The sequence below is a fragment of the Monodon monoceros genome, unplaced genomic scaffold (genome assembly GCF_005190385.1).
Source record: "Monodon monoceros isolate NGI ecotype Baffin Bay Population unplaced genomic scaffold, NGI_Narwhal_1 Super_Scaffold_22, whole genome shotgun sequence".
In the NCBI taxonomy this organism is placed as follows: Eukaryota; Metazoa; Chordata; class Mammalia; order Artiodactyla; family Monodontidae; genus Monodon; species Monodon monoceros.
The window spans coordinates 45,738,985-45,766,931 of NW_021703779.1; the positions used below are offsets into that span (position 1 = coordinate 45,738,985).

Below are 27,947 nucleotides of genomic sequence, written 5' to 3' on the forward strand. Positions count from 1 at the left end.
TTAAGTGAGGAGCAGATCCTTGACGCGAATCCCACACCTAAGCCAGAACCCCACCACCATGCCTCACGAGAGACCATCCAGCTGGCTCCCCAAAATCTAAAATAGAACTTAAAACAGCATACACTGAGGAAATGGAAAGGAAAGGATGGGAAGGAGAAGTATGGAGTCGATGAACACATAGAAAGTCCTAGAAAGATCTAGCAGATGAACTGAATCACAATCATTTTCATGACGCAGAGGAAGTTACTTTTTTTGGTGCGATTATTATTGCTAGAGCTATTTTGCAGAAATGGGAAACGCCACGTCAAAACCTGGCCCCAAACCAAAGACCCTCGATTTCTAAACCCCAGGCTCCTTGAGTGCCCCCTGAACCGCGAGGAGCCGCCTCCGAGTTCGCCGCCGCAGGGGCGAAAGCCAGGGCTGGGGCAGGGGCAGATTTAAGAAGTGCGTAGTTGCTGACGGGGAGGGGAGAGGAGGGGGAGAACGACAGCGAGGCTCTCGAGTCTATCTGAGCACATCCTGCTCACTGCTTGCGCTTGTTTTTTGTTTTGCGTTTGGGTCTTCAGAGCCACTGGTACTTATCCCATTGGATAAGACGTCGGCAGGGTGAGGTAGAGGGTCTTCTTCCCTTCAGCTCTCCCCGAGGCCAATAGTCCTGCACCGTCTCTAAGGTCGCTAAGGGAGGTGGCCCGGTGACTGGCGGGCCCGAGGATAGCCAATGGGAAAGTGATGAGGTGCGGTGTTGGCAAGCAGATTGCGTGCGAGCGGGCAGGGGGCGGGGGGCCGCGAGAGCAGCCGCGGCGGCTGGCAGCCAATGGAGAGGCGGGATGGCCCCTGGCGTCAGCGAGGGGGCGGGGTCTGGCGCTTGGCGCGGAGGGAGTAGGGCAGGCGCTGTGGGAGGGAGCGCCAGAGCGAGGCTGAGAGCAGAGCTCGTCGCGTGAGGCGCGGCTCTGCTTCAGGTGTGACAGGCAGCGGCGGCCTGGCTGAGAGCGAAGGGTCGAGCGCGAGCCCCTGAGCTGTGCGAACGCGGTCACGATGGACGGCCCGGATGAGGGGCCTCCGGCCAAGGCCCGCCGCCTCAGTAGCTCTGAGACCCCTCAGAGCGAGCTGCCGCCGCCGCCGCCGCCACCGCCGCCGCCTCCGCCTCCACCTCTCTTGCGCCTGCCCCTGCCTCCACCTCAGCAGCGCCCGAGGCTCCGGGAGGAAACCGAGGCGGCACAGGTGCTGGCTGACATGAGGGGGGTGGGACTGGGCCCCGCTCTGCCCCCGCCGCCGCCCTATGTCATTCTGGAGGAGGGGGGGATCCGCGCGTACTTCACCCTGGGGGCTGGGGGTCCCGGCTGGGAGCCCGCGATCGAGTCAGGGTACGGGGAGGCGCCCCCTCCCACGGAGAGCCTGGAAACGCTTTCTCCCTCGGAGGTTTCTGGGGGAAGCCTGGAGATTGACTTCCAGGTGACGGAGCCCAGCAGCTTTGCAGGAGAGAAGGCCCTAGAAACCTGTAGCGCAGGGGGGCGGGGGTACCAGAGGTTAGCCGGTCCAAGGGGGAGGGAAGAGACCGTCATCATCGTGGAAGACGACGACGAGGATGAAATGGAAAGTGTGAGGAAGAGGAGGAGGAGGAGGAAGAGGAAGCCCAGGAAGGTGAAGAGGGAAAGCCGAGAGAAGAATGCCGAGAAGATAGAGTGCATCCTGCAGGCGCTGGAAAACATTCAGCTGGACCTGGAGGCGGTGAATATCAAGGCGGGCAAGGCCTTCCTCCGTCTCAAGCGCAAGTTCATCCAGATGCGAAGACCCTTCCTGGAGCGCAGAGATCTCATCATCCAGCATATCCCAGGCTTCTGGGTCAAAGCAGTATCCTTGTCATCTATATTCATGGGCCAGGAGCCCATGACCAGAAATGGGGGGCGGTGGGGGGGAGGGACAGGCTGGGTGAAAGGGTGTGGGGGCGGGCCCCTATTGGAAGAATGACGAGGTCTGGTGGAGGAGGGATGGAAGGAGTGTGGCAAAACATCAGAGAAGCTGGACTGGAGATGGTGAAGGGGGGAGGGGGGCAACACAGCATAAAAATTGGACCACAGATGGGAAAGGGGGAGAGGAGGAGCATAGCATAAAAGAAAATGGATCACAGACGGTGAAAGGGGGAGGATAGTAGAGGGGCACACAGCAGAAAAATTGGACCAGAGATGGTGAAAGGAGGAGGGGAGGGTCACACAGAAGATAAACTGACTCAGAGACAGTGAAGAGGGAGGAGAAGGGCACACAGCAGGGAAATGGCCCAGAAAGGGTGCCCAAGTCACACATGGCTGTGCAAGCCTAGGTCTCTGCTTAGATACTAGGCAAACCCCAATTCTGGCTGGAGAGGAGGGGGCTAGAAAGGGACTGGAGCCCTGAAGGATCAGGAGAAGGAGTAGCTAGGAATGGAGAGAAAGGAGTTAAATGAAGGAAAGGGAAAAATAACAAGAATTCACTATTGGTGATAAGCTTATCTCTAGGGGACCATGCAACATGTTAGGAACACATGGATTTAACATCCTAATAGAATTATATGGACACAGACCCTTGGCACTCTCAGTATCACATGATCACAGGCGCTCAGTACCCAGGCACAGTATTATGTGGCCACAGGTCCTCAGTACATAGACCATAACATCACCTGGAGACAAACCCTCAGACTCAGATACACAACATCATGTGGACACAGACCCATAACACCCAAATATATATAACATCGTGTGATGACAGGCCCTCAGCAACCAGATATAGCACCATTTGCACATGGGCCTTCAGCCCCCAGACACACAATGTCTGGTGAACACAAGCCCTCAGCACCCAGAGACACAACATCACTTGGACATAGACTCCCAGCACGCAAACACACGGCAAATATGAACCATGGCAAGGCCACTTAATACAGAGGTTTGACATTTTATAAACATAGGCTCTTACCACACAGACAGTATCATGGGAATAAAAGTATGGGTCATGTCCCATTGACCACAAAAGGAATTCTCCTTCTCCAGCCTCTCTTTTGTTCAGCCCTGCCTAGCCCTGACTGGCCTTCCTTCCCTCCTTCTCATTGAACAGTCACTCCTTGACCTAAACTGCTCCCTCCATCAGTTCCTCAACCACCCCAAAATTTCAATCTTGATCAACCAACGTGATGAAGACATTTTCCGCTACTTGACCAATCTGCAGGTCAGGCCAAAGAGATATCTTTTCTACCAGGACCGGGCAAGGAATCTGGTCCTTGGAGGTGAGGGGAGGTTGGGTGGGAGGGGTCACGGTGTGGTGGGAATTCCACCATTACCCCCACCCTGAGCAGGTACAGGATCTCAGACATATCTCCATGGGCTACAAAATGAAGCTGTACTTCCAGACAAACCCCTACTTCACAAATATGGTGATCGTCAAGGAGTTCCAGCGCAGCCGCTCGGGTAAGAGGCAGTCCCAGAGCAAATTCATGCCCCCCGCCCCATCTATCCTTGTCCAGCGCCCTCTCCATAGCCTCCTTTCCCCCCAGGCCGGCTGGTGTCTCACTCCACCCCAATTCGCTGGCACCGGGGCCAGGAACCTCAGGCCCACAGGCACAGGAACCAGGATGCCAGCCACAGCTTCTTCAGCTGGTTCTCAAACCATAGCCTCCCAGAGGCTGACAGGATTGCTGAGGTGGGGCCCCTCCTGGCATTGCCAGGGAAGGCCTTGCTAGCTTGCCCCTGGGTGCGTGGGGTATTGGGAGTAGGCTCTGTGACATGTACTCATAGCTTTGTTCTCCCTTCCCCCGTCTCTTTCAACAGATTATCAAGAATGACCTATGGGTTAACCCTGTGCGTTACTACATGATGGGAGAAGGGGGCTACAGGGCAAGCAGAAAGAAGGAAGAAAAGGAAGAAAGGTGATGGTGGGGGTTGGTGGCTGAGAGGTGGTTTGTTAGGGGTGGGGCAAAGACTAGGCTAGTGTCACACAGTATTTGTAGAGCCAAAAGGGACCTTTGAGATAATCCAGTCCACTATGTTTTACAAGTGGGGAGTGATGCCCAGAAATGGGGTGTGATTGGCCTGAGGTTATGTAGTCAGGGGCAGAAATAGGACTTTCCCCACCTAGCCTCGTCCCTGGGAACCCCTGTAGCCTACTGCCTCCCCAGTTGCTTACCACCTTTCAGTGTCTGCTCTGGGAACACCACCTCCCACCAACCCTATACTCAACCCCAGGCTTCCCCACAGTAAAAACAGGGATGAATATGAGGTGGTGATCGTGGAAGACTCCGATGACTATCACATCATGGAAGACATTACTGGAGAGACCTCAGACAGTGATGGTATCACCGACAATGAGACCATTCATGACATCAAGATCTCTGACTTCATGGAGACCACTGACTGCTTCGAGACCACTGACAACGAGATAACTGACATCAGCGAGAGCCTCTGTGACAGCGAGTGCCCTGACCACAATGGGAGCATTGACAGTGAGACCACTGACAATGAGAGCCCCAATGACAACGAAACCACTGATAACAATGAGAGTGCTGATGACAACGAGACCACTGACAACAATGAGAGTACCGATGACAACAATGAGAATCCTGATGACAACAACGAGAACCCCGATGACAACAATGAGAACCCTGAAGACAACAACACTGATGACAATGAAGAGAACCCTGATGACAACGAAGAGAACACTGATGATAACGATGAGAACGCTGATGGTGACGAGAACACCAATGGTGATGATGAGAACCCCAAAAGTGGCAACCACAGCAGCAACGGCAGCAACCAGGACAGCAGCGACAGTGACAATGGAGACAATGACGGCAGTGATATTGAAGATAACGATGGCAACGAAGGTGACAGTGAAGGTAGTGATGATGATGGCAATGAAGGTGACAATGAAGGCAGCGATGATGATGACAGAGACATTGAAGACTATGAGAATGACCTTGAAGACTCTGACAAGGATCACCATAACAGCGCCAACCAGGATGACTATGAGGACGAGGTAGAGAACATCTCCGTAGAAGAATCATCAGTGGAGGAAGAAGAGGAGGGCAGTGAGGAAGGTGAGCTAGACCCTCACCTCTTGTCTTACCTCCTTTCTCTTCTCTCAGAGAAAATCTGCCCATGGTCAGAGTATCAAGGCATGAGCACAATCTGCTCTTGTAGAGAAAAGAAAAAAGCATTCTGAGTAAGTTTTTAAATAGAGCAAGGTCAGGGAACATTTAGCTCACAAATGTAACAAAACCAAAACAAATTTCAATTCTTGGTGATGGGTAGATAGGTTGTAACAGAGTACAAGACAAATGAAGCAGAGAGAAGAGATAGGAGGCAGTGGGTGATATACTAAGTAAGACAGGTTCTCACACAGAGAGAGGGGAAAAAATGTCAAACATATTGCAATTCAGCACACTCTGTACCCAGCCCTGGCCTTCTGGGAACTCCCAGGCTTGTTTGGGGGGCTGGGGGTGAAGTGAACAGTGTGCTCAGTGAGTCCAGAGGAGGGAGGAGCTAATTCTATCTCCAGAATCAAGAAGGAGAGAACTAGAGAAAAGAAGTGACATTTGAATTGGAGGCTGCCTTCACATTAAGGAGCATTATGGGGCATTCTTGGTGGAAGGGATCACATGAAAAAGAACCTGGAAGGGTGAAAATGCATAGTATGTTGGGCAGGGTTTCCCAAATTGTCATCTGAGGACCCTTCACTGGTTCCAAAGCTGCTCACAAAAAGGTTCAGTGGTCAAATATGTTGGGGAAATACTGCATACAATAATATCCTTATGTAGAGTCACATGTATGTTGGCACCTTAAAGGCTCTGATAAGTCCTGCTCTAAGAAACCTATTTAAACATTGTGGAAGTCAGCGTTTCCCAAACATCTTGATCACAAAGGCCATTGTTCACTGTCCACCAAAGAATACATTTTGGGAAATGCTGAAGAAGGGTTGCATATGGGGGGTTGAGGGAGAAGGCGGTATTTAAGGTTACTGCTAGGTTTGGTTCTGGCCTGTATGACTGGCCAAAGGAGGCACCATTTCCTGGGATGGGGAAGGGCGTGGTGGTGGGATTGATGGGATGCAGGGAGGAACATGGAGTTGGAAGGGCTTGTTGGACATAAGGTACGGGTGGCTTAGAGGCAAGTGGTTGGTGATATGCCTGGGAAGTCAGAAATTGTAAAGAAAGGAGATAAGCCAGAGCAGAATCCTACCTCTGGATTCTGGAGCCAGTTAACATTAATTGGGTCCAATTAACATTAATGAAGTATTTACTATGTTGCCAGGCACTATTCTAAGTGGTTTTCTTGCTTTGACTAATTCAGTCCTCACAGCAACTCTTATGAGGTAGGTACTACTAATCCTTTTATAGATGGGGAAACTGAGGCTCTGAGAGAGTAGAGTTAGGAGGAGCACTAGGTCGTGGAACATTCTTAGAAGGAGGGGATTGTCACCGGTGTCCAGTGCTCCTGAAAGGTCAAGTAAAATGAGGACTGGGATGTGTCCATTGGATTGGGGGCTGAATAGATCATCTGTGGCCTTGGAAAGAGTAGTTTCAATGGATTGGTGGAGTAGAGCCAGACCACAGTAGGAATGGGAAGGAAATGAACAGGGGTTAAGGCAGTAGAGTCAAACCTTGGCTAGGAAGGGGATGGCAGAAGGCAGACAAGGGATATGTTTGAGCCTGGCTGTAGGCAGGCAGATGGAGGAGAGGCAGCCCCCTGGGGTAGGTGGAAGGTGCAGGAAGACCAACCACTCCTGGGGGTTTTGGCCATGGGATCCCTGGCAAACTTCCATTGAGGGCACTGAGGAAGGAGGAATTGAATGAGCAAGTAGACACAATCTAGACATATTTCTAGGTAGGGAAACGGAGAGAATTGCTGGCCCCATACCCTCCTACTTGGTGGCATCTCTTCTTTCAGAGAAGGGGAGGCAGAATTATCTGTACAACCCTAGGGTGGGAGCTGGGGTGGGGAATTGGGCTGAAGAAGACAGACTGAGGCCTATTTGGATCAGACTGGGGAGAAAGAGAGAGGGAGCTGCCTCTGGATGAACAGAAGTTCTATTCAGCTGAGGTCAGAGCTCAGGAAGAGACACACATTGCATACAGGGGGTGAAAAAGCTACTTTCAGAGATGTATCAATTTTGATAGGACAGAGGCATCCCACTCTGCCTTCCTGCTTCCCTCCCACTTGCCCTTACTTTCTGGACTTGAGTTCACACAGACTTGGCTGCTTGTTCCAAGCAGAGGCTTTTGGCGAATGGTCCCGCCCCTCAAAAGCCCTGACTATGGACTCTGTTCCCTGTTAAGAGTGACATCTACCTGTCCACCTAACCATCCTCCTCCATTTTTCCCTCCTTACTTCTCTCTCCCCTGTACAGGCAGTGAGCAAGAAGGTGAGGACAGTGATGATGAGGAAGGAAGCGAGGAGGAGGAAGGAATCGAAGAAGACTCAGAAGGAGGGGAAGACTCAGAAGACTCCGACATGGAGGAGGTGCTTCAGGTCCCAAACCCTTGGGCCAACCCGGGGAAGAGGGGCAAAACGGGATAAATGTCTTACCTTTGCGGGGGCTGCCTCTCTGTATCCCTCTCCCCCTGCCCCATTTGCCCTCCCTATCAGCTAGGGCCAAGCGGCCCCATATTGCACTTCTGGGGGATGACTGACTTCGTACACGGGTTTAAAGATTATTTTTATGGTTTAGTAATTGCAGAGTTCTTATTTTGGGGGGAGGGAAAGGGGGATTCCCCCTTCCTTTTGGCCCTCCTCTCCCGCAGGCTTCTGTGTGCTGCTAAACGTATTTATTGTGATGCCTTGGTCAGGGCCCCTCTATCCCCCTCCTCGTGCTGTGTGGAGTGGACACCCTTGATCCCAAAGCGGGGAGGGCCGCTGTGGCCTTGGGGGTCTCTGCCGCCACCCTGTTCTCCCGTCTCTCTTTCCCTCCATCCCTCGCCCTTCCCCGCTGTGCCCGCTAGCCCGCCTCGGTGTCTATGCAAGGCCGCTTCGCCATTGCGGTATTCTGGTCCCCCTCCCCCAGAAGTCCCGCCTCGTTCCCTGTGAACCCTGGTAATCCTAATAAAATTCTGAGCAAATTCAGAGTGCTGCTTCGAGTCTTTTGTCCCATCCGGTGCGCGGTCCCCAGCAGCCAGTCTCCCTTCCCACAGGCCCGCAAGTAACCACCTCGCCTACGCAGTGGCCTGCAAGATGGTAGTTGCTGGGGGTGGGGGTGGCTGGCTGGGGGCGAGCTCCGCGGGACCGCAGAAATGTTGCGTCAGGCCAATGCGGACCATCCTGGCCAATGGCAGGGCGAGGCCGAGGAAGCCCCTCCCTCTCCGGGCGGCTGCAGCAGACCCAGGCAGGTAGCAAACAGCATCCCACGCCTTCCCCTCCGCGCACGCGCACAGGAACGCCCTGGGCCCTAGAACATCCATTTATTCAGTGATTCATCTTTTTATTTATCGTGCGTCAAACCTTTCCTCGGGCCTAGTATGAGCTGAGTGTGGGGGAGCCAGAGGAATCCATTTTTCTTGTTCGCATGTAGTAAAATAAAAATGATACCGGTCGGGACTTAACAATCCAATAATGCCGGAGTGCTCTCTCGTCTTAGGAAGGGGGTGTAGGATCCCTGGAGCTGGACCTGGGAGAGAAGGCAAGAAAAGACAGCCCAGGCTGGGGAGTTTGCATAGAGATAAAAGAAAAGCAAAGGAAAATTACTATGTAGCTGTGTGACCGGGGGGGGGGGGGGGGGGGGGGGGGGGGGGGGGGGGTGGTCGGGAGTTGGGCGTCTGAAAGGCCCAGTGGCTTTAAATTTTGGATACAGTAACTTTATTTCCACGGACACCAGAAAAACCTCCCAGATTCTTTCTGGATCATAACGATAATTTACACAGATATCCAGGTATGTCTTCTGTAATATACCTCCCGAACTTTCCATCCAACGCCCTTACTTTGCTGGAAGTCTTCAGACTCTGGTCAGATTTGCGTTGTACAGAATGCCCTCTGCTGGCTGCCGGGAGCATGGATTGGAGGGAGGGAGAGCAGTGAGGAAGCTGACGCTATACCTAAGGTGAGAGTGGCGTGATGGGAGCAATAATGGAAGGTTTTTAAAATAAATTTTTTCTTTTAAAAGTTTTAGATTTACAGAATTATCGCAAAGATAATACAGAGAGTGTCCGTATACCCTACAGCCAGTTTCCCCTATTGTTAACATCTTACATTAGTATGATACATGTAGGTGGCTCCGTGGCGCAATGGATAGCGCACTGGACTTCTAGTATGATACATGTGTCACAACAAATATCAATACATTATTATTAACTAAATTCCATATTTTGTTCAGATTTCCTTAGTTTTTACCAAATTTCCTTTTTCTGTTCCAGGATGCCATCCAGGACACAACATTACATTTAATCATCATGTTGCCATAGACTTCTCTTGGCTGTGACAGTTTCTCACACTTTTCTTGTTTTTGATGACCTGGAGTCATCAACATTTGAGGACTACTAGTCAGGTATTTTGCAGAATGTCCCTCAACTGGGATTTGTCTGATGTTTTCCTCATGATTAGACTGGGGTTATGGGTTTGGGAAAGGAAGACCACAGAAATAAAGTACCATTCTCTTCATATCCTATCAAGGGTACACGCTATCGATATGCCTTATCACTGCTGATGTTAACCTGATCACCTGGCTTAGGTAGTATATGTCAGGTTTCTCCACTGTAAAATTACTCCATTCCCCCACCTTCCATACTGTACTCTTTGTAAGGAAGCCACTAAGTGTAGCCCGTGCTTAGGGAGTGGGGAGTTATCCTCCAACTCCTCAAGGGGGAAGTATCTACATAAATTAATTGGAATTCTCCTGTACGAGAAATGTGTGTATTCTGTGATTTTAAGATGCTGGAATCAACAGGCTTTAGATATAAGAAGAGAGGGATTGAGAGAAGTCAGGGGTGACTGCCAGGTTGCTGTGGGACCTCCTCTGTGAAATGGTTGGAATACCAGATCTTGGACATACTCCAGATTCTGATAAATGTTTTGGGGAGAGCATGGAAGCTTGGATGCCTCTAGTTCTGACCTGGGACCACACTGTCAGAAGTGGATAGAGGAGACTCTGGCTCAGAAAGGAGAACATCTTGCCCCAGGGCCAGAGCTGAGAGTGCAGGATGCTGAGTCAAGGCATCTTGTGCAGAGGGAAGAGACACCTATGTGCAGTATCTGGAGCCAGTCCCAATGAGTATGTGATGAAGTGGAGGGGCAGAGTAAGCAGGAGGGGCAAAGGACCTGGAGTGGGCCAGGAAGAGGTCAGCCTGGCAAGAGGATCCCTGTCAGTTCAAGAGGGAGACGGCCTGGGTATCCTTGCCTCAATATACTCTGGCTCACAACGTGACTTCCTCACCCTCTATAGAGGGTCTCAGTTTTCCCATCTGCAAATAGGCTAATCATGCTGGGGGATCAGCCCAGCAGAAGCAACCAGCCTAAGATCCCAAGATGGAGTCTAGCTTTGAAGCAGACCTCTGAAGCCTGGCCTTCATCATGCTCTTACCTGATTCCTCTCTGTTTCTCTAATCAAATCCCTAGCCCCTCGTCCTGGCATTTGAGGCCCCTCTTCACTCACCCTGTTAGAGAGGGCCTCTGACTTCAGGGACACTGTTAGGACCCAATTATGGGATTCTAATATAGCTGGCCAGGATGCTCATGTCCTGGACTGAGGCATGGGAGGAGAAGATGTTCTTTGCCCAGGGTGACATCTTTTCCCTGTGCCCTCACTCCTCACTGTGTGGTGTGGCTTCATTCAGGTCCTTCCTAGTCTGGTCCTCCAAAAGGGAAGACTCTCCTAGAAGGTCTTTAAGGTCACATCCAACTCCAAAATACAGTCTTTGCTGAAGACCAGTGAAGACAGGCCCTTTTGCTGGGACCCCAAACAGAAACCAGGAGGAGAATGAGGAGTCATAGGCCCAATGTGCCCCAGGGCCTTTCCCATGCTGAAGCTACTTGTCCTTGTATCCTTCACAACTCACCCAACTCCCTTGGAGCAGAGGGCCCTGCTCCTGAGGGTAAGGTTCCAAGGACTTCCCGGGGCCAGACCTTAAAAGTACCACCCACTTCTGTGAATAAAAGCAGATTGGCAGGGACAAAACTAGATTCAGGAAACTAGATCCCTCTTTCTTTGGTGATCAAAAAGGCCATCAGTGGCTCCCTCAGTTGGGGGTGTGGAGGATCCTGTTTTTCATTAGGAAGCATCCTATTTTTCATTCAGTAAACATTACTGAGCACCTGCTGTGTGCCTGATAGAAACTCGGTGATAGGACTACAACAAGGAAACATGAATAGACCAAGTCTTTGTTCCCCTGGAGCCCAGAGTTGAAGACAAGTGTTCTTAACATTTTTTGTGTGCCATGGACCTGTTTGGTGATCTGGTGAAGCGTATGCATCTTTTCTCAGAAAACAATATCTTTTGAATGCATAAAATAAAATACCTAGAGCCACAAAATATTGACTATATTGAAAAATAATTACTAAAATATGGAAAAGCAAATACGTTATAGTAATATATATGATCCTTGTGAGATCTAATGGAGAGTCTAATGACAGTCATGATTTTGAGATAGAGATGAGATTACATGATATTTCAAGAAATGTACAACATCTATAATATGATATAAAAATCTCTGTGATTTCTATTAGTAACAGAGTCACAGGGACTATCACTATTATACTATGGTCAGTTACATTCTTTACTGAAAAGATGCTAAATTTCAATTAGAGGAGAGTGAAAACAAAGATGTAATTTTTTTCCCATCCAAATTCATGGACCCTTCTAAACCCTGTCCCTGGACTGGATTGGAGGGAGATCTGTGAACCCAAATTAAGAAACCCTGGTAATAGGAAGGGCCTTCCTGTATCTCCTTTCTTCTTAAACCCCTTTCGTTTGGAGGAGAGAAGCCTAGGTTTTATGCTGGGTCTTATTGCTGTGTGACCTCAAGCCAAACAGTTTGCCTCTCTGGGCCATAGTTCCCTAAGTCTGAAACAACGGCAAAGGCAAGAATTGGGAGGGGAGACCTTAATTATTTATGCTCCAGGCAATTAATTTATGTTCTCTCATTGAATCCTCCATTGAATGAGTGGCATTTTCAGGGAAGATTTTTTTTAAATTATCTTCCCATTTCACAGATGGTTAAACTGAGGCTCCAAGCGAGGCTGTCACTCGACCAATGTCTTAATCAGTAAGTAGCAGGGGCTGGTGGGTGACTGGCCAGACCTCTATAACCACCTCATCCTCCAGGGATAAAACTAGGAACTACGTTCACTTTGAGCGAGAGAAACCTGGCTCAGAAATCCCTGCAGGTGGGGGTAAGCTATGGAAAACTGAGGGCAGAGTCGTGTCTCTTAGCGGAGCGGTGGCTTACGCAAGGTGGCTTACGGAGAATAAGACGTCAAGAAGCCGCGCGCCTCCGATTGTCTTGTGACTCGCGCCAGGCCTCACTTTGGGGTTCGCGCCTGCGTGCTCCCAACTAACCGCCCGAAGACCTGTCGAATGGACTGGCAAAAAGCGATGAAGATCCTCCTCCTGGCCAATCCTATTAGAGGGTGGGCTTGGCTTATAAACCAATCAAAGACCCCCAAAGGGGCGGGTTTTCTTCGGCCTGGATCCTGGCTTGGGGGGTAAAAATAAAGTGTGTCCATCTCCAGCCAATCCCAGGGAAGACAGGAGGGCACTCCTCCAATGGGAGTCTGGAGCCGTCGGTAGCGGTGGCGGCCTGCGACCTCGCTAGCGCTCCAGCAAGCGGGAGGGACGCGTCCAGTGCATTCGCGAGATCCAGCTGCCGGTCCCTGGAATCTACTCGCGCGAGGCAGCGGCTGCACCGACGGCCCTAGGTTCCCGGTGAGACGCTGTAAAGACGGGGGGTGGAGGACGCGGTGGGAAAGATGCCGGGCCGGAGCGCGTGAGGGGTGGGACCTGAGCGAGCTTTTACCTGGGCGGCCTCTCAACCCTAGGTCAGCGGGTTGCGGAGTATCGTGCGGGTAGCAAGGGGAGGGCGAGTGCTCCTGCGGCCCCCAGACGACAACCAGGTGAGTACCCTGCGGAGCCCACCGCCCATGCCCACCCTCCGCGCTCCCCCAATTCCTGTCTCTTGGGAAACGGTGTACTGTGCAGGTCTGCAGCTCACGTGATCGTCTGCTTGCGTGTCTGTAAGTCTCCGTCTGTCTCTCACTCTCTGCCCACCCCGTTCCCCCTTCCTCTGTCTCTATCTCCATCTTTCTGTCTGTTTGTCTCTATCTTTCTGTCTGGCTCCCTCTCTGAGATATAGTAGACCGCCCAGACCTATAAGGCTGAATCCTGACCCAACCAGTTAAAACTAGCCGTAAGACGTTGAGCCTCACCCAGCTGGGCCTCAGTTTCCCCATCTGTCAAATGGGAGTCTAATAATCTCCGCCTGAGACAATACAGTGCATCACTTTGCCCAGTGCCTGGCCCCTTGAAAAGTTTCAATAAATAATGACAGTTATAATTGAAAAGAATATAGTCTCTCTTGGCCTTTGGCTTTATTTTCTCCCTGTCTGTCTCTGACCCTACCCCCACCCCAATTGGTTCTTCTTTCTGAATGCTTCTGTCTTTCTCTGTTATTGCTTTTCCTTTTTCTGCCTCTTTCCCATCCCTAAACAGGTTAGAGGTGCATTGTTTATAGCAATGAGCTTGGCCTGAGAGTGCCTATGAGCTTAGTCTGGGGTTCTTGTCTGTTCTGGGGGTAAACAAATGGAGCTGGCCTTAGGCTGCTTCTGGCCTCATTGAGGAGACAACCCTCTTTGTTCCCCACCCTACTGTGTTAAACAGGTGAGACACCCCCCCCAGGGTGGGGAGCAGCTTAGATGAAAAAGTGGATCAGGCCCTTATCCTGTATCGTGTTAGTCTCCACAAGAAGATCAGAGACCAGGGGTCTCCTAGTTACATTCCCATACAGCCCTGGAATTGACCAGGCCTCTGTAACTCACCTTCAGTCATCAGCAAAATCCCCTTCATTCTCTCCCTGATTTCTGAATAGTCCCATTGTTTTCTTGCCATGCCTTAGTGGTTCTCATACCTTTTGAACACAACACTCCATTTTTATGATGTATGTTTTGAAACATCTCTTTCACTGTTCTGAATTGAAGTACATAGATAATAGAATCTGTCTACACACATAATTCCCCCCCAAACCAATAAAATGTCTAATTCAATATAAGGGAGAAGTAAAGGGAAAATAATTTATAATAAAACAATATGTATTTCAATATGTAAAGGCTGGGATATAATTCCACTAGAAGACATAATGAAATGGTCTTGCACATACGATGCTTGTACCTGGGAGTGTGACAGCTACACTGTGACTCAGAAACCATGGATAGGGTGATGCAATTTTCCTAGATGATGAACAATTCTTCATAAGGTTCTAAACAAAACAAAGTGCAATCTTCCCTCAATTTATATGGTTGTTGAATTACTGTAAAAGTCATTATATATTAAAATCCATGATCTGGCTCCCATAACCTCTCTGACCTCATCTCCTACCACTGTCCCCATTTGCTCCCTCTATTTCACCCATCCTGACCTCCTCTAGGCTACTTGAACATATTAGGCACACATCCACCTCAGGGGCTTGTACTAGGCCATCCCTTGTACCTAGAATGCTTGCCCCCCACCAATATCCACAAAGCTCATGCCCTCACCTCCTTCAGGTCTCTACTCAGATGTCACTTTCTCAATGAGGCCTACCCCGACCATCCTGTTTAAAATTGCAACTATCCCCTAGCACATACCCTTATCTGTTTTTTCCATAGTGCTCCTCACCCTCTTACATATCTTTATTATGTTTGTTGTTTATTGTTTGACTCTCCCACTAGATTGTAAACTCCAGAAGGGCAGAGATGGTTGTCTTTTTTGTGCCTTGATGCATCCCTATTACCTAAAACAGTGCTTGGACACAGTAGGCTCTCTCAATAAATGTTTGTTGAATGAATGAATGAACACGTTTTTCACCTACATGATTGTCTGGTGGAACATTCTAAAGTCATGGGATGCAGTACGATTCTTTGCTGTGTGGAGCTGTCTTGTGCACTGCAGAATGCTGAGCATCCCTGGTCAATGCCCACTAAATGTCACTATAATCTCCAATTATTTTGACAGTCAAAAATGTCTCCGAAACACCCCTTGACTGTCTATTCAATCCCCCACTGAGAACCACTGCTTGAATAGAAATCTGGCTTTCCCCTGAGCACTCTGCTCCCCCAGCAGCCTCCTCATACCCCTCCTGCCAGGAGGCCAGGACATGGGGGTAGGTGTCCTCACTCTATATGTCCTTCCCAGACATTTTCTCTCCCTCCTCCTTAAACGCTCTGGTTTTTTAGAATTAAAATTTTTTATTTTTAATAATTTCAGACTTTTAAAAAGTTATAAAAATAGTACAAAGAATTCCCATATATCCTTCACTTACATTCCCCAAATGTTAAGAAATTATACAAGTACAGTTCAATTATCAAAATTAGGAAATTAGCATTGGTACAATACTCTTAATGAAAGTACAGAACCTATTTGAATTTCATCAGTTTTTCCACTAATATACTTTTTCTATTCTAGGATCTAATTCAGGATCCCACATTGTGTTTAGTTGTCATATCTCCTTAGGCACTTTTAATCTGGGACAGTTCTTTAGTCTTTCTTTGTCTTTCATGACTTTGATACTTTTGAAGAGTCCTGGCCAGCTATTTTATAGAACTTGGGTTTGTCTGATGTTTCCTTGTGATTCAAGTTAAGTTATGTAATTTTGGCAAGAATACCACAGAAGAGATGTGTCTTCAGTGCTTTATATCAGGAGGCACATGATGTCAGTTTATCCCAATACTGGTTTTGTTCACATTGACTATTTGTTTAAGTTAGTATCTCCAGGTTTCTCCATTGTAGTTACTCTTTTTCCTTTGTAATTAATAAGTAATTTGTAGAGAGATACATTAAGATTATATAAATATCAACCACTTTGTTTTAAATCTCAACTCATCAGACTGTACCATCACCTACCTGTGTGTTATAGTCAGGTACAGACATACACACATACCTGCCCCGGTCACACCTCATTCCTAGAAGGATTTAGCTACTAGCTCACTGTCACTCTATAACACTACTCCAGTCCTTCTTCTTGGTGATTTTAATATCCTCGTAGATGACCCTTCCAGTGGTCTTGTCTCTCAGTTCTGTCTGCTCTTCTACAGTGCTCTTGCCTTTCAGCCCCACCTCAGCCACGCACCCTGATAGTCTTACCCTTCTTATCAGTATCTGTGACTGCATCTCCTCCATAATCTCAGTTTCAGGCATCCTGCTCTCCAACCAGTACTTATCCTTCTAGCTCACTCCCTCTAGCACCCCAATTCCAACAATCCTTCAATGCCACTGGAACTGAACGTTTTCACTACCCTCTACTTCCTCCATGTTCCCATGTCCTTCCTTCAATCAGCTTAGATTCCGTGGTCCATCATAATAATCATTCCCTTGCATACATCCTCACTTCCCTTGCCCTCTGTCACTTTAGCATACTTATCAGGCAAAACCCCAGCCCTGCTTAAATCCACCTCTGCCAGCTCCACTGTACTTTCTTAGGCCATTCACTGTCCTATCCTTCTAGATAACTATTTCATACCTTCTCTCTCCTCAAATCTCCAACACCTCCTCTCCCATCCTAGGCTCAGGCTGCATACTTGACTGAAAATTTTAAACCATCAAAAGAAAACCTCCACTGATTCCCACTACCACATCCAACCACCAAGCAGCATCTGTACTCATATACTCTGCCTTCTTTTCTGTTATTATGGAAAAACTGTCCCTGCTGTCATCAAAATCCTGTCCTTCCACTTTGGCACTAGATCCCATCCTCTTACCTACTTGAGTACATTGCTTCAGCAATATCCCCCTCTCTCTCCTACCTCAATTTCCCCCTCTCTACAAATTCATTCCCATTAGCACACAGACATCCTGTTATTGCTTCCATCTTTTTGTTACAGCTTTATTGAGATATATTTCACACACCATAAAATTCACCCTTTAAAAGGGTACTATTCAGTGGTCTTTAGTATATTCACAGTGTTGTGCAGCCCTCACCACAATCAATTTTAGACCATTTTTATTCCTCCCTAAGAGAAGCTTCATACTCATTAGCAGTTACTCCCCATGACTCCCCTCCCCACAACTGTAGGCAGCCACTAATGCACTTTCTGTCTCTATTGATTTGTCTGGTCTAGACATCTCATATAAATTGGATCATACAATATATTGGCCTTTATGAGTGGCTTCTTCCACTTAGCATACTGGTTTTGAGGTCCACCCATGTTGTTGCATGTGACATTTGCTTTTATTGCCAAATAATATTCCATTGTGTGAATATACTACATTTTGTTTATTCATTAGTCAGTTGATAGATATTCCAGTTGTTTTCACGTTTGGCTATTTTAAATAATGTTGCTCAGGACATTTGTGTACAAGTTTTTGTGTGAATGTATGTTTTCTTTTCTCTTGGGTAGATACCTAGGAGTGGGATTGCTTGGTCATATGGCAACTCTATGTTTAACTTTTTGAGGAACTACCAAACCGTTTGCAAAAGTGGCTGCACCATTTTACATTCACACCAGCAATGTCTGAGGGTTTCAATTTCTCCATATCCTCACCAACACTTCTTATTGTCTGTCTTTTTTATTATAGCCATCCTAATGGGTATGAAGTGGTGTCTCATTGTGGTTTTTATTTGCATTTCCCTAATAATTAATGATGTTGAACATCTTTTCATGTGTTTATTGGCTATTTGTATATCTTTTTTGGAGAAATGTCTATTAAAATCCTTAGCCCTTTTAAAATTAGATTATTTGTCTTTTTATTGTTAGATTGTAAGGATTCTTTATATATTTTAGATACAAGTCTCTTAGCAGATATATGAATTGTACATCTTTCCTTCCATTCTGTGGGTTATTTTTTCACTTTTTTTAAGTTTTTTTTTTTTTGATGTGAACCATTTTTAAAGTCTTTATTGAATGTGTTACAATATTGCTTCTGTTTTATTTATTTATTTATTTGGTTTTTTGGCCACGAGGCATGTGGGATCTTAGCTCCCCGACCAGGGATCTAACCCGCACCCCCTGCATTGGAAGACGAAGTTTTAACCACTGGACCACCAGGGAAGTCCCTGTTTTTTCACTTTCCTCGTGGTGTCCTTTGATGCACAAAAGTTTTTAATTTTGATGAAGTTCAATTTATGTGTTTTTTTCTTTTATCATTTGAGCTTTTTGTGTCGTATCCAAGAAACCACTCCATAAACCAAGGTCACAAAGATTTATTCCTTTTTCTTCCAGGAATTGCATGGTTTTAGCTCTTAAATTTAGGCCAGTGATCCATTTTGAGTTAATTTTCGTACATGCTGTGAGGTAGGGAGTCCAAATTTCATTATTCTACTTGTGGATATCTAGTTGTTCCAGCACCTTTTGTTGAAAAGAGTATTCTTTCCCTCATTGAATTGTCTTGACAACCTTGTGAAAAATCAGTTGACCATAAATCATAAATGTAACAGTTAATTTTTGGACTCTCAATTCTATTCCACTAATCGATATGTTTGTCACTATGCCATACCACACTGTCTTGATTAAATTAACTGTGTAGTAAATTTTGAAATCAGGAAATGGGATTCCTCCAACTTTGTAATTCTTTTTCAAGATTTTTTTTGACTGTTCTAAGTCCTTTTCATTTCCATATGAGTTTTAGGATCATCTTGTCAATTTCTGCAGAAAATCAGCTGAAATTTTTATAGGGATTGTGTTGAATCTATATATCAATTTGGGAAGTATTGCCATTTAACAATATTAAGTCATCTGATCCATGATCATGGGAAATCTTTCCATTTAGATCTTCTTTCTTTCAGAAGTGTTTTGTAGTTTTCAGCATACAAGTCTTGCACTTATTTTGTTAAATTTATTCCTAGGTATTTTATTCTTTTTGCTACTATTATAAATGGAGTTGTTTTCTTACTTTCACTTGCTGATTGTTAAGTGCTAGTGTGTAGAAATACAGTTGATTTCTGTTTATTGATTTCTGTCCTGTCACATTTCTGAACTTGTTTATTAGTTCAAATAGTTTTTAGTGGTTTCCTTAGGATTTTCTATGTATAAAATCGTGTCATCTACAAATAGAGATAGTTTTACTTTTATTTTCCAATTTGGATGCCTTGTATTTATTTTTCTTGACCAGTTATCCTGGCTAGACCTACAGTATTGACTAGAAGTAATGAGCGCAGACATCCTTGTCTTGTTCCTGATCTTAGGGGGAAAGTATTGAGTCTTTCTCCATTAAGCATGTTGTTAGCTGTGGGTTTTACATAGATACCCTTTATCAAATTGAGGAAGTTCCCTTCTACTCCTAGTTCTCTGAGTGTTTTTGCTATGAATGGGTGTTGGATTTTGTCAAATGCTTTGTCTGCATCTACTGAGGTGATCATGTGGAGTTTATGTTTGTTCTATTAATATGGTATATTACATTGATGAATTTTCAGGTAGTAAACTAACTTTGCGTTCCTGAAATAAATCCTAGTTGGTCATGTTATATAATACTTTATATATGTTGCTGGACTTGGTTTGCTAGTATTTTGTTGAGGATTTTTACATCTATATTCATAAGGGATATTGGTCTGTAGTTTTCTTGTGATGTCTTTGATTTTGGTATCAGGATAATACAGGTTGTATAAAATGAATTGGGAAGTGTTTCCTCCTATATCTTTTGGAAGAGTTTGTGAAGGATTGATACTTGCTTTGTGTATGTCTTATGTCTTTTCTGTTTCTTTGTTCTTCGATTCCTCTCTTCTTATGTATCAAGTAGATATTTTCTAGTATAACTTTTTAATTTCCTTGTTAACTATATATTTTTGAGTTAAGTTCTTAGTGGTTGCCCTGGGGATTACAACTAACATCTGAACTTGAGAAAATCCACTTTGGGTTAATTCTAACTTAATTTCAATAGTATATAAAAACTTTGCTCTAATATATCTCTGTTCCCTCTCCTTTCCTTCATAGTATTATTATCATACAAATTACCTCTTTATACATTATAAGCCTGCCAATGCAGTTTTATTATTATTGCTTTATGTAGTTATCTTTTAAAACAGATAGGAGAATAAAAGTATTACAAACAAAAGTACTTTCTCTTATAATACCTGTGTAGTTACCTTCAAGTTACCATTTAGTGTCCTTTAACTTCAGCCTGAAATTAGTATTTCTTGTAGGATAGGTCTACTAGCAACAAATTCTTTCCATTTTTGTTTATCTTAACTTTTCTTTTATGTTTGAAGGACAGTTTAGCTGGATAAAGAAGTCTCCATCTCTTTCTTTCAACATTTTGAAGATATCATTACACTGTCTTCTGGCCCCCATGGTTTCTGATGATAAATCAGCTGTTAATCTTATTGAGTATCCCTTATATTCAATAAGTCATCTTTCTTCTGCTACATTCAAGATTTTCTTGTCTTTGACTTTGATCAGTTTATTCTACTTGAGCTTCTTAAATGTATAGATTAATATCTTTCATCAAATTTGTGATGTTCTGGCCCCTTTCTCATCCTCTTGTCCTTCCAAGATTCCCATTATGTATATGTTGGTACATTTGATGGTGTCCCACAGGTGTTTGAGACTGTTTCTTTTTTTTTTTCATTCTTTCTTCTTTCTGCTTTTAAGAAATGGATAATCTCTATTTGACCTATCATCAAATTTACCTTTTCTCTCTTCTGCCAGCTCAAATATGTTGGTGAGCCCCTCTAAGTGAAATTTTTATTTCTGTTATTATAACTTTCAACTCCAGATTTTCTATTTGATTTTTTAAATGATTTCTATCTCTTTATTGATATTCTCTATTTGATGAGACATTGTTCTCACACTTTTCTTCAATTCTTTAGATATTGTTTCCTTTAGTTCTTCAAAAATATTTATAATAGCTACTAGTATAAAGTCTTTGTCTACTAAGTCCCAAACATTGGCCCCTTCAGGGACATGTTCTTTTGGCTGCTTTTTCCCCTGTATATGTAACATACTTTACTGTTTCTTTGTATGTCTCATAATTTCTTGTTAAAAATTGGGCATTTTAGGGCTTCCCTGGTGGCGCAGTGGTTGAGAGTCCGCCTGCCGATGCAGGGGACCACGGGCTCGTGCCCCGGTCCTGGAAGATCCTACATGCCGCGGAGCAGCTAGGCCCGTGAGCCATGGCCGCTGAGCCTGTGCGTCCGGAGCCTGTGCTCCGCAACGGGAGAGGCCACAACAGTGAGAGGCCCGCGTACCACAAAAAAAAAAAAAAAAAATTGGACATTTTAGATATTCTACTCTAACAACTCTAGTATCAGACTCTTCCACCCTCAAGGTTTGTTGTTCTGGTGTGTGTGTGTGTGTGTGTGTGTGTGTTGTGTGGTTGTTGTTATTGTTCTTGTTGTCATTTATTTGTTTGGCAACTTTTCTTGACAAATTCTGTGGATTCTATATTCCCTGCATTATGTGGCCTCTGAGTTCTCTGCTACCTTTTTTTTTTAAAAAGATCTTGTTTTTATTTTTAAGCCTGGACTCCTAGGGGTCACACCTGGTAAGTATCATTTGGTGGTCAGCCAGTGATTGGTCAGATGTCCTTAAATACCTTGTCTATATGTCTTCTACCCTCTGCCAAGGGGATCTGTGTGAGAAAGCATGCCTTCAAACTTCAGCCAGATTATAGGCCAGCCTGAGTTCTCACTTTCTGCTTGCACAGGGCCTCACAGTCAGCCATAAGTAATGACTTGGGCCCTCTCCTTTTCCAGCTCTTTCTTGTGCACAGCCCTTTAGATTCCCAGGAATATGTCAGAACTTTTCAGAGTTCTCTATAGTTGTCTCATTCTCCAGGATTTCCTTTTAAATTCCTGACCAAGGCATCTCTCTGTTTTCTGGAATTTATTTAGCTTTTGGCTACTGAACCACTAAGCTGGAGAGGGAGGGAGGATGGGAATAGCCACAAGTTAAAATGTCACACACAAAAAAGGCACAGAACCTGCTGTCTTGCCAAGATTCAGTCGTTTCTCTTGGATCAATGATTTTCACTTCATTCTATGCCTTTGTTAATTGCCAGAGTTTTGAACTGATTGATTTTAGTTTGTTTGCCCTTATTTTCATTGTCTTAGAGGGATAGCTGGCTCACCAAAGTCCTCACTCTGCCATTCCATTGATCTCCTGTTGCTCCCATCTTTAAAAAATGTAAAACTCTCTTCATCCCACATCCCCTTGCAAATATGGCTTTATTTCTCTATTCCTCTAACAACAAAACTCTTCAAAAGAGTTGTCATTCTTCACTTCTTCCTACTCTTCTCCCATTCCCTGTTTGTTCGTATAAAATATCTTACACATATAATAAAAGAATATATACATTATGTACATAAGTTATAGAGATAATGAAAACCCAGGAACTCCAACCCCGCCCAAGAACAGCATTAATGATAGCATCTATCCCTGTGTCATTTTCAGTCCCATTTCCCACCCCTCCTGCCAGAAATTAACACTCTCCTAAGTCTTGTGTCTGTTTAACATTCCCTTGCTGTTTTTGATTTTTTTTCATATTTGTGGAGATGCTTAACCAATACATTGTGGTTTTGGCTTGGTTGTGAGCTCTGAAAAAAATAGTATCATACTGTATGTGGTCTTCTGTGACTTACTTTTTTCATTCATCATCGTGTTTCCAAGATTCACCTGTTTTGCATATAGCTGTAGCTTGTTCATTCTCAATGCCATATGATATTTCATTGGGTGACCTTAAATTATTCATCCATCTACCTGTTGAGGGACATTTGGGTCATTTCTAGCTTTTTGCTCTTATAAAAAGTGGTATTATGAACATTCTTGTACATGTCTCCTTGTACACATGGACACCCATTTTTCTAAGGTATATACCTATGTATGGAATTGCTGGTTAATAAGACATGTAAACATTCAGCTTGACGGGATTATGCCAAAATGTATTTTAAACTCTTGGTACCAATTTACACACCTTTCAGCAATTTGTAAGAGGTCCCATTGATTCATATACACCTTATTAATACTTGATATTGTGCCACTTTTAATTTTTTGTCATTATAGTGAGTCTTTGTGAACTTAATTAGCATTTTTCAAATTACTAATATAATTGAGCATCTTTTCACGTTTATTGGCCACACATGTTTCTTCTTCTGTGCAATGACTGTTAATATCTTTTGTCCATTTTAAAAATTGATATTTTTATAATTTTTATTGATTTACAGAAGTTATTTAATTATTTGCATACTCATCATTTGTCAGGTATATGTGAATATCTTCTCTCAGTTTGTGGCCTTTTTTTTCTTTATAGTGTCTTTGCATGAGCAGAAATTCCTAATTTTAAATGAGTTGAACAATTCAGTTTTTTCTCTGTAGCCAGCACTTTTTGTGTGTTGTCTTCCCTAACCTATGGTCATGAAGATATTCTTTATTTTCTTCTAATAAAAGTTTAAAGGTTTACCTTTAACTTTTAAGTCCTTAATCTAACTGGAATTGATTTTTGTGTAGTGTAAATTATGAGATAGGAACCCAGTTGTGTTATTTTCCCCACAGATAGCCTAATGATCTGAAGTGCCACTTCTATCATACATCAAAGTTTCACATCTGTGTAGGTCTGTTTCTGGGATCTCTGCTACTGGCCAACTTTTTGCCCCTGAATCAGTACCACACTACCTTTAATTACTTTAGCTTCGTAAAGAATCTTGATATTTGATAGAGCAAAATCTTCCCATCATATTTTTCTTCAGGAGTATCATATATTCTTGGCCCTTTGTTATTTCAAGCACATTTCAGAATAAGCTTGTCGTGTTCTACAAAAATATTGGAATTGGAATAAATCTGTAGATCAGTTTGAAGAGAATTGATATGTTTATGATGTTGAGTCTTCCTAGCTATAAACATGATGTATCCTTTCATTTTAAATAAATTATTGAATGTCTTTTGGTAGAACTTTATAATTTTCTGTATAAGGTCTTGCATATCTTGTGTTAGATTTTTTTCCTTGGTATTTATGGCTTTTACTGCTATTATGAATGAGATCTTGTTATTTAATGTATTTTATCTCTTTTGCAGGTATATAGAAATGAAGTTAATTTTTTATATTGTTATTATAGCCATTCACCTTGCTTTATAAACTTTCATTACCTTTAAGCAAACTTTTAATTTTAGAATAATTTTAGTTATAAAAAAGTAAATAGAGACAGTATGGAGAGTTCCTGTGTACTCTTCACTGTGATATTTTTGTCAAAACTAAGAAAACAACATTGGTATATTACTATTAACTAAACTTCAGACTTTATATAGATGTATCAGTTTTCCCACTAATGTCCTTTTTCTGTTCTAGGAGCCAATTCCAAATACCACATTGCATTTAAGTTGTCATGTCTCTTTAGTGTCCTATGGTCTATGACATTTTCTTAGTCTCCTTGTTTTTTATAAGCTTAACAGTTTTGAGATGTACTATAGAATGTCCCTCAATTTGGATTTGTCTGAAGTTTTCCTCATAATTAGACTGGGGTTGTTCTTGGAAAGAATACCACAGAGTTGAAGTGCCCTTTTCATCACATCATATCAGGGGTATGTGAAATCCCTATGACATCCCTGGTGATGTTGACCTTCACCACTTAGTTAAGGTAGTGTTTGCCAGGTTTCTCCACTGTAAAGTTGGTATTTTTTTTCCTTTTTCATTCTCTGTTCTTTGAAAGAATCTAGCCCACCCTCAAGAAGGGAAGGAATTAAGCTTCACCTCTGGAAGGGGATGTAATTACATATATTATTTGGAATTCTTCTGTAAAAAAGATTTGTTTCTTCTCCTTTATTTACTTACTTATTTATTCAGTTACTTGTTTATATCAGTATGAACTCATGCCATATTTGTTTAATAATTTGAGATATAAATCCAATACTGTTATTTGTCTTGTGGCTCAAATTGTTCCAGCTTTGGTCACCGGGGTTTCTTTTAGGTTGGCTTCTGTGTCCCCTTGACATGGGCCCATCGTTTTGTTTTTAAGTACTTCCTTACTTGTCAGCACTACAAGATACTCCCTACTCATCTTTTATCTTCCTGCCCCAGTCCCAACCCCAGAATCGACCATTTCTCAAGAAACCCTGCTTCCTTTTAAGTTGTCTACATATTCTTTTGTGTTTTCTATGTTGACAACCATATCAGCTATTAATAATGAGAGTTTTGTTTTTTCCTTTCCAATCTTTATGCTTTTAATTTATTTTTCTTGTCTTACTGAGATGGCCAGGGCCTCCAGTACAGTGATGAATAGAAAAGATGCAGTGGGCATCCTTGTCTTGTTGGATATTTTAGAGGAAACACCACTAACTTTTCTCTAGTAAGAACGATATTTGCTGTAGATTCCTACAGGTTTTATCAGATTAAGCAAGTTCCATCCTGTTCCTCCATGCTAAGAAGTTTTTGTTATTGTTTTTAAATCATGAAAGGGTGTTGAATTTTTTATCAGATACATTTTCTGTTTCTTAGGATGATTATGTTTTTTTCCCTCCAATAATCTGATGATGTGGTAAATGACATTTATAGATTTTCCTTATGTTAGACTACCTTTGCATTTCTGGTATAAACATAACTTGGTCATGATCTTTTCCTTTTTCTATAATACTAGATTCAGTTTGCTAATATTTTGTTTAGGATTTCTGTATCTGTGTCCATAAATTGGTCTTTAATTTTCCTTTCTCATGCTATCCTTATTTGCTTTTGGCATCAAGTTCTGCTGGTATCATAGAATGAGTCAGTGTTTCCTCATTTACAATATTCTGGAAGATGCTATATGACTTTGGAATGATCTGTTTGGTAGAATTCTCCTGTAAAACCACCTTGGTCTTTTCTTTTTAATATTAAGTGAATATTAAACTTCTAAATAAAATATTTTCAAAATTTTGAATGAGAAACTTGAAATCTGCTTCCATAACATGTTTATTTTATATCAGGTTTTATGCTTAAAATGGCTACAGAAAAATCCTGATCAAGACTTTTTAATGATGTATTCTTCAAATTCTTAATGGTCACCATCAATACAAATCTTTCTTTGTACAATTAGGTGATAAAGTATTTCAAACCAACTTTTAAATTGTTCAAAAATGTTTAAAAAGTGAAGTTATATCTAACAGCTTTTCTTTTTATTTCACTGACAAATATATTGTTAAAAATATCTTGTGATAATATGATTAGATTTCAAGTCCAATTGAACTCTTTCATATTAACTATTTCAAAATAATGATAAAGCTCTTATTTGCAGAACATGCATCATTGTTAGAACCATCACCCTGCAGCTAGCTTGGACACCATTAAAAGGGCTCATCAGCTGCAAATGGATAGAAGTATCTGATATTCGCGAAGACAGAGTTTCAGGGCTTCTACCTGGAGCTACACTCTCCAAAAGCCCCTGCTTGGCCTCCCTGCACCCAACCCTACCCCATCCAGTCACAACTTGGGTCGTGTGGTGTTTCTTGGCAACTGGAACACAGACTCCTCCAGCAGCTCCGCAGGCCCCTTGTCCTCAGTGAGCAGAAGACTACAGAAGCTGGCTACTGAAGAGGCTGTCCAAGTCTTAGAGCTCCTCTTCGGCCCTGCTTAGCACATTTACTACAGAGCAGTAACTGAGTGCTGGATGTTACTCATTCGCGTTCACCACCTGCAGGGACTGCAGAGGGATTTGTCAGACCCCATTTCACTAAGGGCCACCCTCTAAGGATCTCCACAGGAGGCTGCCCATAGAGAGAAGTGGCCTGCCTAGGGTCTCCACTGCCTTAAGGCCTACGTGGACACTTCCAGGCCTAAGGGGATTAATATTTCTTCACCTACCTGTCATCCACATATCAACTGGAAAATTCTCCCTCCTGTTGTTTTTTGTTCTTTTGTTTGTTTTTTAGTAGGAAGAGTTTTAACTACTGCTTCAATTCCTTTAGTAGTTAGAGGACTAGTCAGCATTTCTTTTTCTTCTTGAGTCAGTTTTGGTAAGTTATAGTTTTCTAGGAATTGGTCCATTTTGTCCGCCTTCTCAAGTTTATTGGCATAGTTTCCTTATTTTTTTATTCTCTGCTGTATAAAATCTGTAGTTATGTCTCCTTTTTCATTGCTGATATTGGTTATTTGTGCCTTCTCACTTTTTTTCTTGATCAATCTCACCAGAGGTTTGTCTATTTTACTAGTCTTTTCAAAGAACCAACTTTTGGCTTTGTTGCTCCTCTCTATTTTGTCTTTGTTTTCTATTTCTTTAATTTCTGCTCTTATCTTTTTTGATCTCCTTCCTTCCACATTTTTTGGATTTATTTTGTTGTTATTTTTCTAATTTCTTAAATTGGACACCAACCTTATTAATTTTCAGTCTTTCTTGTTTTCTACTTTGCACATTTAAGGATGTAACTTTCCCTCTAACTACTGCTTTTCTACAAGTTCAGCCATGTCATATTTCGTTACTGTTCAGTTCCAAGTATTTCAGCATTTCCATCATGGTTACTTCTTTGACCTGCAAGTTGTATAGAAGTGTGTTTCTAAATGTTTAGAGATTTTAAAGTTTATGTTATTGAACTCTATCTTTAATTGCATTATGGTCAGAGTATGTGATCTGTGTGATAAAAATTCTGAAATTTATTGAGACTTGTTTTATGGCTTAATAGGTGATCAATATTTTTTAATGTTTCCTATGTGATTTATAAGAATGTATGTTCTCTAACTGTTGAATACAGAGTTCCACATAAGTCTGTTATCAAATTTGTTAATCATATTGTTCACATTTCCTATATCTAAACTGATTTTTTGGTCATAATATACCAATAATTATAAGGTATGTTAATATGCAGTTATGATGGTGGATTTGTCTATTTCTCCTTGTAGTTCTTTTTTTTTCTTTTACTTATTTTGAG

At 43.4% G+C, this 27,947-nt stretch overlaps 1 protein-coding gene and 1 long non-coding RNA gene across 2 annotated transcripts; both read left to right on the forward strand.

The window, feature by feature from the left end:
* Window positions 1-913: 913 nt before the first annotated feature.
* TSPYL2 (TSPY like 2) lies at window positions 914-8,081 on the forward strand. The gene is made up of 7 exons (XM_029241010.1): window positions 914-1,851; window positions 3,118-3,195; window positions 3,323-3,434; window positions 3,521-3,666; window positions 3,795-3,892; window positions 4,221-5,059; window positions 7,369-8,081. Exons 1-7 carry the CDS (start codon window positions 1,036-1,038, stop codon window positions 7,536-7,538), a joined length of 2,259 nt encoding a protein of 752 aa, XP_029096843.1. The 5' UTR covers window positions 914-1,035; the 3' UTR covers window positions 7,539-8,081.
* Window positions 8,082-12,700: 4,619 nt separating this feature from the next.
* LOC114906278 lies at window positions 12,701-27,905 on the forward strand. The gene is made up of 3 exons (XR_003796416.1): window positions 12,701-12,867; window positions 12,981-13,055; window positions 26,321-27,905. It is a non-coding gene; the product is annotated as an uncharacterized LOC114906278 (long non-coding RNA).
* The last annotated feature ends 42 nt before the right edge of the window (window positions 27,906-27,947 follow it).

Coding starts and splice junctions, on each gene's coding strand:
- TSPYL2 (XM_029241010.1), top strand. CDS start 1,036: ATGGACGGCCCGGATGAGGGGCCTCCGGCCAAGGCCCGCCGCCTCAGT. Junction 3,196..3,322: donor GCTACTTGACCAATCTGCAG/GTCAGGCCAAAG, acceptor CACCCTGAGCAG/GTACAGGATCTCAGACATAT. Junction 5,060..7,368: donor AGAGGAGGGCAGTGAGGAAG/GTGAGCTAGACC, acceptor TCCCCTGTACAG/GCAGTGAGCAAGAAGGTGAG.